The 12,697-nt window shown below is 50.0% G+C and overlaps 1 protein-coding gene across 1 annotated transcript; it reads right to left on the bottom strand.

The window, feature by feature from the left end:
• Positions 1-10,529: 10,529 nt before the first annotated feature.
• Positions 10,530-11,779, bottom strand: LOC123410855 (probable carbohydrate esterase At4g34215). Its single transcript, XM_045103790.1, has 2 exons — positions 11,080-11,779; positions 10,530-10,956 (listed from the first exon to the last, which is right to left on the bottom strand). Exons 1-2 carry the CDS (start codon positions 11,689-11,691, stop codon positions 10,759-10,761), a joined length of 810 nt encoding a protein of 269 aa, XP_044959725.1. The 5' UTR covers positions 11,692-11,779; the 3' UTR covers positions 10,530-10,758.
• Between the last annotated feature and the right edge of the window lie 918 nt (positions 11,780-12,697).

Below are 12,697 nucleotides of genomic sequence, written 5' to 3'. Positions count from 1 at the left end.
TTATGATTATGAAATTTGGCAAATGGACGTCAAAACAGCGTTCCTTAACGGGAATCTTAAGGAAGAGTTGTATATGATGCAACCAGAAGGTTTTGTCGATCCTAAAGGTGCTAACAAAGTATGCAAGCTCCAGCGCTCCATCTATGGGCTGGTGCAAGCATCTCGGAGTTGGAACATTCGCTTTAATGAGGTGATTAAAGCGTTTGGGTTCATACAGGTTTACGGAGAAGCCTGTCTATACAAGAAAGTGAGTGGGAGCTCTGTAGCTTTCCTCGTACTATATGTGGATGACATATTATTGATGGGGAATGATATAGAGATGTTGGAGAGCATAAAGGCCTATTTGAACAAGAGTTTTTCAATGAAGGACCTTGGAGAAGCTGCATACATATTAGGCATCAAGATCTATAGAGATAGATCGAGACACCTCATAGGTCTTTCGCAAAGTACATACCTTGACAAGATACTGAAGAAGTTCAATATGGAAAACTCAAAGAAAGGGTTCTTGCCAGTTTTGCAAGGTATGAGATTGAGTAAGACTCAGTCGCCGACCACGGCAGCAGATAGAGAGAAGATGAGTTCTGTCCCCTACGCTTCAGCCGCGGGCTCTCTAATGTATGCCATGCTGTGTACCAGACCTGATATAAACCTTGCGATAAGCTTGGTAGGGAGGTACCAAAGTAATCCCGGTGCGGAACACTGGACAGCGGTCAAGAATATCCTTAAGTACCTGAAAAGGACTAAGGAAATGTTTCTCGTTTATGGAGGTGACGAAGAGCTCGTCGTAAAGGGTTACGTCGACGCTAGCTTCGACACAGATCCGGATGACTCTAAGTCACAAACCGGATACGTATATGTGTTGAATGGTGGGGCAGTGAGCTGGTGCAGCAGCAAGCAAGAAGTCGTGGCAGCATCTACATGTGAAGCGGAGTACATAGCTGCTTCAGAAGCAGCTCATGAAGGAATTTGGATGAAGGAGCTCATCACCGACCTTGGAGTGGTTCCAAGCGCGTCGGGTCCTATGACACTCTTCTGTGATAACACTGGAGCCATTGCCATAGCCAAGGAGCCCAGGTTTCACCGGAAGACGAAGCACATCAAGCGCCGCTACAACTCCATCCAGGACCATGTCCAGAGTGGAGTGATAGATATTTGTAAAGTACACACGGATCTGAATATTGCAGACCCGTTGACTAAACCTCTTCCACGAGCAAAACATGATCAACACCATGATGCTATGGGTGTTCGATACATCACAATGTAACTAGATTATTGACTCTAGTGCAAGTGGGAGACTGTTGGAAATATGCCCTAGAGGCAATAATAAAATGGTTATTATCATATTTCCCTGTTCATGATAATCGTCTATCATTCATGCTATAATTGTATTAACAGGAAACAGTAATACATGTGTGAATGAATAGATCACAATGTGTCCCTAGCAAGCCTCTAGTTGGCTAGCTCGTTAGTCAATAGATGATCATGGTTTCCTGATCATGAGCATTAGATGTCATTGATAACGGGATCACATCATTGGGAGAATGATGTGATGGACAAGACCCAATCCTAAGCCTAGCACTAGATCGTATTGTTCGTATGCTAATGCTTTTCTAATGTCATGTATCTTTTCCTTCGACCGTGAGATTGTGCCACTCCCGGATACCGTAGGAGTGCTTTGGGTGTATCAAACGTCACAACGTAACTGGGTGACTATAAAGGTGCACTACGGGTACCTCCGAAAGTGTCTGTTGGGTTGGCACGAATCGAGATCGGGATTTGTCACTCCGTGTGACGGAGAGGTATCTCTGGGCCCACTCGATAGAACATCATCATGAGCTCAATGTGACTAAGGAGTTAGTCACACGATGACGTGCTACGGAACGAGTAAAGAGACTTACCGGTAACGAGATTGAACAAGGTATAGGTATACCGACGATCGAATCTCGGGCAAGTTCTATACCGACAGACAAAGGGAATCGTATACGGGATTGATTGAATCCTTGACATCGTGGTTCATCCGATGAGATCATCGTGGAGCTAGTGGGAGCCACCATGGGTATCCAGACCCCGCTGATGGCTATTGGCCAGAGAGGCGTCTCGGTCATGTCTGCATGTCTCCCGAACCCGTAGGGTCTACACACTTAAGGTTCGATGACGCTAGGGTTATAGGGAATTGTTATACGAGATTACCGAAAGTTGTTCGGAGTCCCGGATGAGATCCCGGACGTCACGAGGAGCTCCGGAATGGTCCGGAGGTAAAGGTTGATATATAGGACTTATGGTTTCGGACACCGGAAGTGTTTCGGGCATCACCGGTAACGTACCGGGACCACCGGGACCACCGGAGGTGGTCCCGGGGGACCACCGAAGGGGGGCTGCGACCCCAAGAGGTAAGATGGGCTAAGTGGGGGTGGGAACCAGCCCCTAGTTGGGCTGGTATGCCTCCCCACTCAGCCCATGGCACATGGGAAAAGAAAAGAGGGGGGGAACCCTAATTTAGGTGGGCCTTAGGCCCACCAGAAGGGTGCGCCACCCCTCCCCCTTGCCCTGGCCGCCACCCCTTCCCCATCTGAGGGCTGCCGCACCCCTTAGGGGTGGGAACCCTAAGGGCTGCGCCCCCTCCCTCTCCCCCTATATATAGATGAGGTCCGGGGCTGTTTGAGACACGGTTTAATCTCTCTCTCGCAGCCCTGCTTCTCTCCCTCCTCCTCTCTGCCGGCGCTTTGGCGAAGCCTTGCCGGGAGACCTCGTCTCTCCACCAACACCACGCCGTCGTGTTGCTGGTCTTCTTCCTCAACCTCTCCCTCCTCCTTGCTGGATCAAGGTGCGGGAGACGTCACCGGGCTGCACGTGTGTTGAACGCGGAGGTGCCGTTGTTCGGCACTAGATCGGAATCGCTGCGAGTATGACTCCATCAACCGCGTTCTAGCAACGCTTCCGCTTAGCGATCTTCAAAGGTACGAAGATGCTCTTACCCCTCTCTCGTTGCTGGTCTCTCCATAGGAAGATCTGAACATGCGTAGGAAAAATTTTGAATTTATGCTACGTTACCCAACAGCCATGCTGTGTACCAGACCTGATATAAACCTTGCGATAAGCTTGGTAGGGAGGTACCAAAGTAATACCGGTGCGGAACACTGGACAGCGGTCAAGAATATCCTTAAGTACCTGAAAAGGACTAAGGAAATGTTTCTCGTTTATGGAGGTGACGAAGAGCTCGTCGTAAAGGGTTACGTCGACGCTAGCTTCGACACAGATCCGGATGACTCTAAGTCACAAACCGGATACGTATATGTGTTGAATGGTGGGGCAGTGAGCTGGTGCAGCAGCAAGCAAGAAGTCGTGGCAGCATCTACATGTGAAGCGGAGTACATAGCTGCTTCAGAAGCGGCTCATGAAGGAATTTGGATGAAGGAGCTCATCACCGACCTTGGAGTGGTTCCAAGCGCGTCGGGTCCTATGACACTCTTCTGTGATAACACTGGAGCCATTGCCATAGCCAAGGAGCCCAGGTTTCACCGGAAGACGAAGCACATCAAGCGCCGCTACAACTCCATCCAGGACCATGTCCAGAGTGGAGTGATAGATATTTGTAAAGTACACACGGATCTGAATATTGCAGACCCGTTGACTAAACCTCTTCCACGAGCAAAACATGATCAACACCATGATGCTATGGGTGTTCGATACATCACAATGTAACTAGATTATTGACTCTAGTGCAAGTGGGAGACTGTTGGAAATATGCCCTAGAGGCAATAATAAAATGGTTATTATCATATTTCCCTGTTCATGATAATCGTCTATCGTTCATGCTATAATTGTATTAACAGGAAACAGTAATACATGTGTGAATGAATAGATCACAATGTGTCCCTAGCAAGCCTCTAGTTGGCTAGCTCGTTAGTCAATAGATGATCATGGTTTCCTGATCATGGGCATTAGATGTCATTGATAACGGGATCACATCATTGGGAGAATGATGTGATGGACAAGACCCAATCCTAAGCCTAGCACTAGATCGTATTGTTCGTATGCTAATGCTTTTCTAATGTCAAGTATCTTTTCCTTCGACCGTGAGATTGTGCAACTCCCGGATACCATAGGAGTGCTTTGGGTGTATCAAACGTCACAACGTAACTGGGTGACTATAAAGGTGCACTACGGGTACCTCCGAAAGTGTCTGTTGGGTTGGCACGAATCGAGATCGGGATTTGTCACTCCGTGTGACGGAGAGGTATCTCTGGGCCCACTCGGTAGAACATCATCATGAGCTCAATGTGACTAAGGAGTTAGTCACACGATGACGTGCTATGGAACGAGTAAAGAGACTTACCGGTAACGAGATTGAACAAGGTATAGGTATACCGACGATCGAATCTCGGGCAAGTTCTATACCGACAGACAAAGGGAATCGTATACGGGATTGATTGAATCCTTGACATCGTGGTTCATCCGATGAGATCATCGTGGAGCTAGTGGGAGCCACCATGGGTATCCAGACCCCGCTGATGGTTATTGGCCAGAGAGGTGTCTCGGTCATGTCTGCCTGTCTCCCGAACCCGTAGGGTCTACACACTTAAGGTTCGATGACGCTAGGGTTATAGGGAATTGTTATACGAGATTACCGAAAGTTGTTCGGAGTCCCGGATGAGATCCAGGACGTCACGAGGAGCTCCAGAATGGTCCGGAGGTAAAGATTGATATATAGGACAGATGGTTTCGGACACCGGAAGTGTTTCGGGCATCACCGGTAACGTACCGGGACCACCGGGACCACCGAAGGGGGGCTGCGACCCCAAGAGGTAAGATGGGCTAAGTGGGGGTGGGAACCAGCCCCTAGTTGGGCTGGTGCGCCTCCCCACTCAGCCCATGGCGCAGGGGAAAGAAAAAGAGGGGGGGAACCCTAACTTAGGTGGGCCTTAGGCCCACCAGAGGGGTGCGCCACCCCCTCCTCCCCATCTGGCCGCCACTCCCCCCATCTGGGAGGGCTGCCGCACCCCCTAGGGTGGGAACCCTAGGGGTGGCACCCCCTCTCCCCTTCCCCTATATATAGTGGGCACTTTTGGCCTTTGGAACACAGTTTTCCCTCTCCCTCGGCGCAGCCCTGCACTTCTTCCTCCTCCTCTCTGCCGGCGCTTGGCGAAGCCCTGCCGGGAGACCTCGTCTCTCCACCAACACCACGCCGTCGTGTTGCTGGTCTTCTTCCCCAACCTCTCCCTCCTCCTTGCTGGATCAAGGTGCGGGAGACGTCACCGGGCTGCACGTGTGTTGAACGCGGAGGTGTCGTTGTTCGGCACTAGATCGGAATCGCTGCGAGTACGACTCCATCAACCGCGTTCTAGCAACGCTTCCGCTTAGCGATCTTCAAAGGTACGAAGATGCTCTTACCCCTCTCTCGTTGCTGGTCTCTCCATAGGAAGATCTGAACATGCGTAGGAAAAATTTTGAATTTATGCTACGTTACCCAACAGTAGCTACTTGTTCTAGGTGAAGCTCAACCTTAACAGGTCTTCACTGAAATGCTGGTATATTAAAACAGTGATTGGAACGAGGGAACACGATGTGCCCTTGAGATCTGGTGGGGGGTTGTTGAAATTTGGAGGTGGGCTTTAGGCCCATTAGAGAATTTTAGAAAAATCTCCAAGGGCCCATGTAGGTGGTGGCATGACAAGGTGGTGGGAAGTTTAGTCCCACCCCGCTAGTGGAGGAGAGTTTGGACCCCTTTATAAGGGTCTCTCTTCCACATGCTATTGGAGAGTGAGAAGAGAAGGTGCCCTCGTGCACTCCTCCTCCGCCGCCCGCCGCGGGAATGAGCCGAGCCGACCTCATACCTACGCGCTTATTTTTACCGGTCAGGAACGGAGAATACGTAACGGACACGGCACGATCCGAGACGTCGGATCGTGGGCTGTTACCGACTCGAACGTGGGTTCGGCCCACGTCTCTCCACCCAGCCGCCTTTATAAGCACGCGATCGCCTACCCTAGCCGTCACGAGAATCAGATCACATCTGCCTCACGCGTTCGTTCCTTGACTGCTGCTGCCGCCAGCGACTCCGTCCCGTTTACCGCGTACACGGTCGACGGGAGAGCAGGCCTCCGAAACCTCGCCTCTCCGGTTCCTGTACGGGAGAGGGGCGATTAGGTTTTTGGGGAGCGATCACGCGACTGCTCGCCTCCGTCCGTCTGCTTCGTCTACGTCCGCGTCGCCATCGTCATCGCCATGTCTTCACCAAGCGAAGCTGACCGTCTCCGCAAGGAAGCCGAGAAGAAGACGACAGCGGATACTGCCGCCGCCGCTGCTGCTACGGCCAACTGGCCGATTGGAGGGTATGACTCGTTTATCCTGATGTTCGTATTTATCCTAGCAGTACTGCTTGTCTGCATAGATGTATCCACTATATGCGTAGTATGTGCTAGGTTAGCTCAAGATCAATATATCACTAGTCTAGTCATTGTCATGCTAGTTATTGTCTCGTGGATTAATATACTCGAAAAATTGCCTATTTCCTCAACAGTTGCGACAGCCGGAGTAGCCGAAGTTGACGCCACAGCAGAGGCTCCGCCTCCTTTGAAGGGAGTGACAGACAGAGAACTCGTCCGTCAGATGAAGCTAATGACGAATCGTTTGCTCCGTGGAATGGGCCCAACGCCACCACCTTTGGTGTGTGTGTGAAGGAGGAGCCAGCGTCCTCGCCGCGACACCGCATCAAGCGCGAGTGAGTGTCCAACGGGTCAAGGAACAGCCAGCCTCGCCCCTGTGCCACTTCGGTGTCTAGATTGGGCAGCACGTCAAGAACCATCCGTCCTCGCCTCCGCACAACCATTGCGGCCAGATCAGACGACAGTTCAAGGACGAGTAGGCGTCTTCACCACACAGTCGATGCGTCCGCATCGACGTGCCCATGTCAACGCCACGCCACCACTACTTCATTGTCAAGGAGAAGTTGCAGCCCGTGATCACGAAGGCGCAGGGCCACCTCCTCCACTACCTTAGAGGCGGCGGTTACAACGGTGCCTCAAGCTCGAGGGCCATCGTATCCGAGGTAGAGCGCGCGGCGAGGCAGCAGGCGTGGTATGACCGACAGAATGCTAAGAGCGACGTGACCCCTGAATGGGTCTTTAACGAACCTGACTTCTCCGCCACGTGGGCACTCGATCGCTCCGTCACCACCGTGGAAACGGCCGCCATGCGCCACCGCTGACCTGACGATGAGTTCGCCAAGATTGGCGAGGAGTAGTCGTTTACGAACTACTTCGCCGATGCTCTTGCCGCCACCAGGCTTTCGTAAGCTACGTCGGAAGTAGCCAAGACAACTCACTACACCACACAACATGAGGCAAACCGGCTCCTCGGCGAGCTGCACGCAGCCATCGGACAAGGCTGTCGTGGCCCTCCAAAGCCAATCGGCTGGTGTAGGGACAATGACGACGATGGTGTGGACGGTGATGGCGTGCGGCAGGTCAGGTGTGGACGCGTACAAGATGGTCTTATGGTATAGGGTTTAGATATTTTTTTCTAGTTTCTCCGTTGAAATATCGACCTTTCTATGTGAATTAGCCAAACATGAATAAATTCCGTCGTGTTTGCATGAACTTCATCTGGTTTGTCAAGAAAAGTGTTTGAATTGTATACGGGCAGTGTTGGGTGGCTTCCTCGAGCATAAGTGTCCACGAACGGACCACACACTTGGCAGCGGTGTATTTGGAAGCCGGACACATGACAACGGCACACCACTTGGTCAGATATATAACGAACGTCAGGTAGCTCGTCCACCAAAACGTTTCACTCTACCAATAGTCATACTGATTGCATCCTTTGGCATTGAAAAGAAAAGATAAAAAAACAATATCATTCGTATGTGTGATTTAGCTTGTGTCTGGCGGATATCCCGTAATTGAGTTTTGAGCTAAGAGAGTAACTCCTCCGAGCACTGTTTTTCATGTGACAAAGACAATACAGATATATTTGTTTTCTGCAATTTAAGTATGTTTGTGCTTGGGTTATTTGGACCGGCCACATGTTTTCATGCCCAACTTCGTGCATCAATTCTGGGCGTGTGCCTTAGAAAACACACTCATGACTAATTCCACAATGTGTCTGACGTAAGAAACACAATGCTACAAAATGTTGCTTGCCCAGCATTTCACTCCGACTTCTCGGAGAAAAAAAAAAACTTCTTGCACCGAGATTCCTGCGATATCAACTTATTGAGTATGATTACGACCGAGAAGAACATAGGTTGCCTGGATAAAAAATACGGGAATAAAGTAATGCAAGTGCTAGAAAAAGACAATTAGACCTGAAAGCACGGACTGGCGACCTTTAAAATAGCATGTTACTTTTAGATAATCCATCCATGCTATAACAATAAAGGACGTCTTACGCGTTGACCCAATGATAATCCTAACATATCGACGAGCTAGCTGTTTTGGTTTTTGTCTGGCCTACAGCTGTTCGATTTGCTCGCCAAGTCTCCTGCGATGAACTAAATTCAAACAAATTGCAAATAAAATTCAAAAATTTCCATTTGTTAAATGTTAATATTAATGTCCAAAGCATGCATGATAATTTTCATGCGAAACGAAACAATAGTATTTCTTCAATGAGAAAAACGAACTTAAACGGCCAAGAAATGCCACAAGATTATCATCCTACTTGTTTTTGTTACACAGATCAGAATGCTTGTTCATTCCATCTAAACTTTTGAAGATAACACTTAGACAAGAATATGTAAATGTGAAAGTTTTTTCTGACGTTTTTTTACATCTATAAAATTATTTTTCATGGACAGGAGAAAAAGCTTGCAAAGCCAAATTAAGTATTCAAGATATACCTCTCATGTGCTGTAGAGTTTACGATAACATCCACTTCTTCCACGATCTCTTAGTAGACTCCTATTTCTCCTAACTTAGTTAGTAGACTTCTATTTATTTAGATATTCTTTTCTCTTCCAATCAATTACAATCTGCTTTTGGCGATTTTCCGCAGGGGCATCGAATTATTTGACGAAAGAAACGCCAATTTCAAAAGGAAAGGCACCGGGAGGTGTCCGATGATGATTAGACTATACTATCTGAATCTGAAACCGCCAACTCGACTCGTGTTTTTTGGACTCCGCTTTTGTAGGATCATGTGAGGAATGTATGAAATTTGAAGTCCCTCTGCTTGATATTTTTTTAATAAAAGGGATATATTAATATTACAAAGATATCAATTACAACAAACCTATGCAACAACGCAATACCTTAATGGCATTATGGATACACACACGCAAAAAAAGAAGAAGAAGAAGCTAAAAAAAAAGCTCCGCTACAGAGTTACAATCCTTGCGGCAGTAGTATAACCACCACCAAAATAACACCCCAAGTCCAAGTTCTTCAAAAGTGATGCCTCAAAGAAGGCAACAATACACAAGCGTCGTCATCACCCGATCGTAGATCTTGGCTTTTCACCCTGAAGAAGTCCCCACTCCCAAAACAATGCTTTCAACAAGTTCATTGTCAGACACAACCAATTAAGACCGGACCTTAGATTTTTCTCCCTGAGAAGTAAGACTTTGAACTGCACCTGTGTTGTCACCCCCACTTACATACCTCTTCTACAAAATCCAAAACTCCAAGCAAGTGCCTCATCGCCACAAAGGCTTCAAACACCATTACCATTCCTCCGATATCGGCTTCCATGACATTCTCCACCTCTGACTTCAACATATGGAACAAAACATATTCCTTGATGGCAACAAATATCAGAGCTTCGTACCACTCTCTCCTTAACGGATAACCAGTGGGAGTGACCGAATCCCACCCGGCCCGGCAATCTTCAGACATAACGCGTCCATGGGAGGTCACCAGCGGAGTCTTCCGAAACCCGACACTCTGACCGAATCAAGAAAGACATGCATTAGACAGATCTTCCTCTTGCCACTAAGGAACCCTAGGACCGTCCCCATAGTTCAGCCCACATGCCGCCATGTCACCTTGGATCTGATCAGAGGGATCGGCAGGCACGTGCACCTCAACGCGAGGATGCCCATCATAGCGAAGAGCGCCTCGCCGATAGCCAACGGTGCGCTGTCGCGCCATGGAGGAGCAGGCCACGCACCGTGTGAGCTCCAGCCATGGACAAGCACTAACGCCATGGTTGGCCGCCACATCGGCCTTGAATGTAAGGGGAAAACGCCACGACGCAAGAGAGAGCTTGTCCCGTCGTCGCCGTCCGCGGCATAGGGTTAGCACCGTCGCCTCCTCCGGCAACGGCGATGCGAGATGGAGGAATGGGGCTTGCGGTGGGCGACGCCTGGGTCTCCACCGTGTCAACCTCTTATTTACTCACTCGCAATGCATGCAAGAGGGCGACGAACTGATGGCATATCGAGCTTGCTTCCTTGATGCATCTCATTCCAGAGTAATATGTTTGAATCATCCATAGAACCAACAATTGTCCTCATGTTACTCTAACGAGAATGGAGCTATTACTATGAATCATCTACTTCCATTTTTCCGTGTAATACGCAATGGGCTCAATTATATTGAGATAAACCTCGCACTCAACAATTATTTATGAATTCCCCTCCGCAGAAACTCTTACAAAGATGTGTAGACATAATTGACAATGTTGTGAATGAAAGATAGTTAACCGACAATTACAAACAACAAACCAACCGACCATAATAGAAGGCATGCAAAATAAACGCAGGAGATACAGTTCACAACCGAAAAGCTGCGAGGAAAGGCGCTCGTCACACTCTAGTCATCAGATCGTGGCGATGTATGCGTCGGCGAGCATCTTGCCGAGCCGGACCTGCGCCTGGGTGGTGAGGTGGGTCATGTCGTCGGCGATGGGCAACCCCATGGCATCCACGTACTTGAGGTTCGCCACCCGCACCGCCCTCTGCTGCTTCCTCACCAGCTCCAGCCACTTCCCCTGCTTCTGCGCCGTCGCGATCCCAACCTAGAACAAGATCATGGATGTTTTTACTCACAATCACAAGGATCACAATGGAGATTAATTCATGAAGTCGGAACAAGGCATTATCCATCCATGGATATGTGGTGTAGGCGTGTAGCGGCATACCTGGATGACGAGGAGGTTGGGCATTGCGAGGTCCCGGCGGACGTCCCGGACAAACGCCTCCATCCTCCCGGCGTAGGCCAGCGCGTCGTCGCGCCGCATGGCGTCGGCCTCCCCCTGGAACCACAGCAAGGCGGCGACCCTCCCGGTTCCCGTCCCTGCAACGCGGGCGCGGGTGACCATCCGGTCGTACATCTCGGAGCCGCGGGACCAGTTGGCGATGGGCGTGCCGCCCTGCGCGCAGGGGACGAGCCCCACGACGGCGCCGCGCGGGCAGGCCGGCGACCGGAGCAGCGCGTGCGCGAATGGCATCCCCGGGCCCACGCCCACCACGTTGCCCGCGTCCACGCCGGCGTGCAGCGGCTCGCGGGCCTCCTCCCAGCGGAGGGACGGCGAGAGGCGCAGCGTGCGCGGGGACGGCGCGCACTCCGGGGGCACGACGCCGTCCCAGCGGTTCCCGGACGTGGCTCCGCCACGGCCCCCCATGTTGGACTGCCCCGCCAGGATGAACACCAGCGTCGGCGCCCTCTCCGCGCTCACCGTCACGGCCGCCGCAAGCAGCAGCAGCAGAACGGGTAGTGCTCGCGGGAGCATCGTGGCCGCCGCTGGCTTCATGTCCTGGCAAGGTCCAACAAGGTGACGGTGGCTCGGTCGACGAGCGAGCTGCTACCGGCCGTCCCCTAGCTAGGTGCTCACTGGCTACCACTGGTACTTGGAAGTAGTGGATGGAACGCATCGTTGGGAGTGGATCATATATAAATACGGGAAGGCCCAATTCGCCATGGCCTTTGTTTTTTCTTTTGTGTTTGTCACGTGGGAGCGCGCTTCACTAGAGTGCACCAATTCGCCATGGGCATGGCATGCTGTATCACGTTGGACTGCGCAACAGCACTGCACAACAGCACAAGACTAGCACAGAGCACCATATTTTACAGCATAAAAAAAATAGTCTGGTGTCGGAGGAATCAAAATGCAATGCTAACTGCGGACAAAATTACTATCTTGACTTTGAAAAATTCTTAGAGCATCTCTAGTAGACCCCGCATCCCGTCGCCCGTAAAACGTGTTTGCAGTTTGCGCAAAACAGTTTTTACGGGCTAGCCCGGACCGGTACAGAAGCAGACCCACCAAACAGATCCGTAAAAAAGTATATATATTCGCGGAATATACCTTTTTACGGGTCGGCTTTGCGGGGTCTGCTCTTTGCGCCGCTGCATCCCGCATATCATCAGCCCGCAAATATCAAATCCAACATAATTCAACAATCGAAAACAAGCTGAATTATTCGATTCAAACATAATACAATAATCATCCGCATTACAAATACAAACATAACTCATGAATACAAAACTTGTCATGAATACAAATACAAATGAATACAAAAATAAGTCACTCTCCAGCCCTTTGCCACTGGTGCTCAATGAGATCTTCCTGCAGTTGAAAGTGGGTGTTTGCATTTTCAATCTCTCCTTGTATGTCTGAAGAAAAGCTCTAATGCGGTTTGGGTCTCTAGCTGATTTGACACGGCTACCCACGTTGTCGTAAAAGAATTCTAACTTCAATTCTCTCTCATATTCAATAATCATATTGTGCGGGATAACACAGCATGTCATGATGTTCT

Source organism: Hordeum vulgare, chromosome 7H (assembly GCF_904849725.1).
Source record: "Hordeum vulgare subsp. vulgare chromosome 7H, MorexV3_pseudomolecules_assembly, whole genome shotgun sequence".
NCBI lineage: Eukaryota > Viridiplantae > Streptophyta > Magnoliopsida > Poales > Poaceae > Hordeum > Hordeum vulgare.
This window is presented reverse-complemented; position numbering and strand designations above follow the sequence as displayed.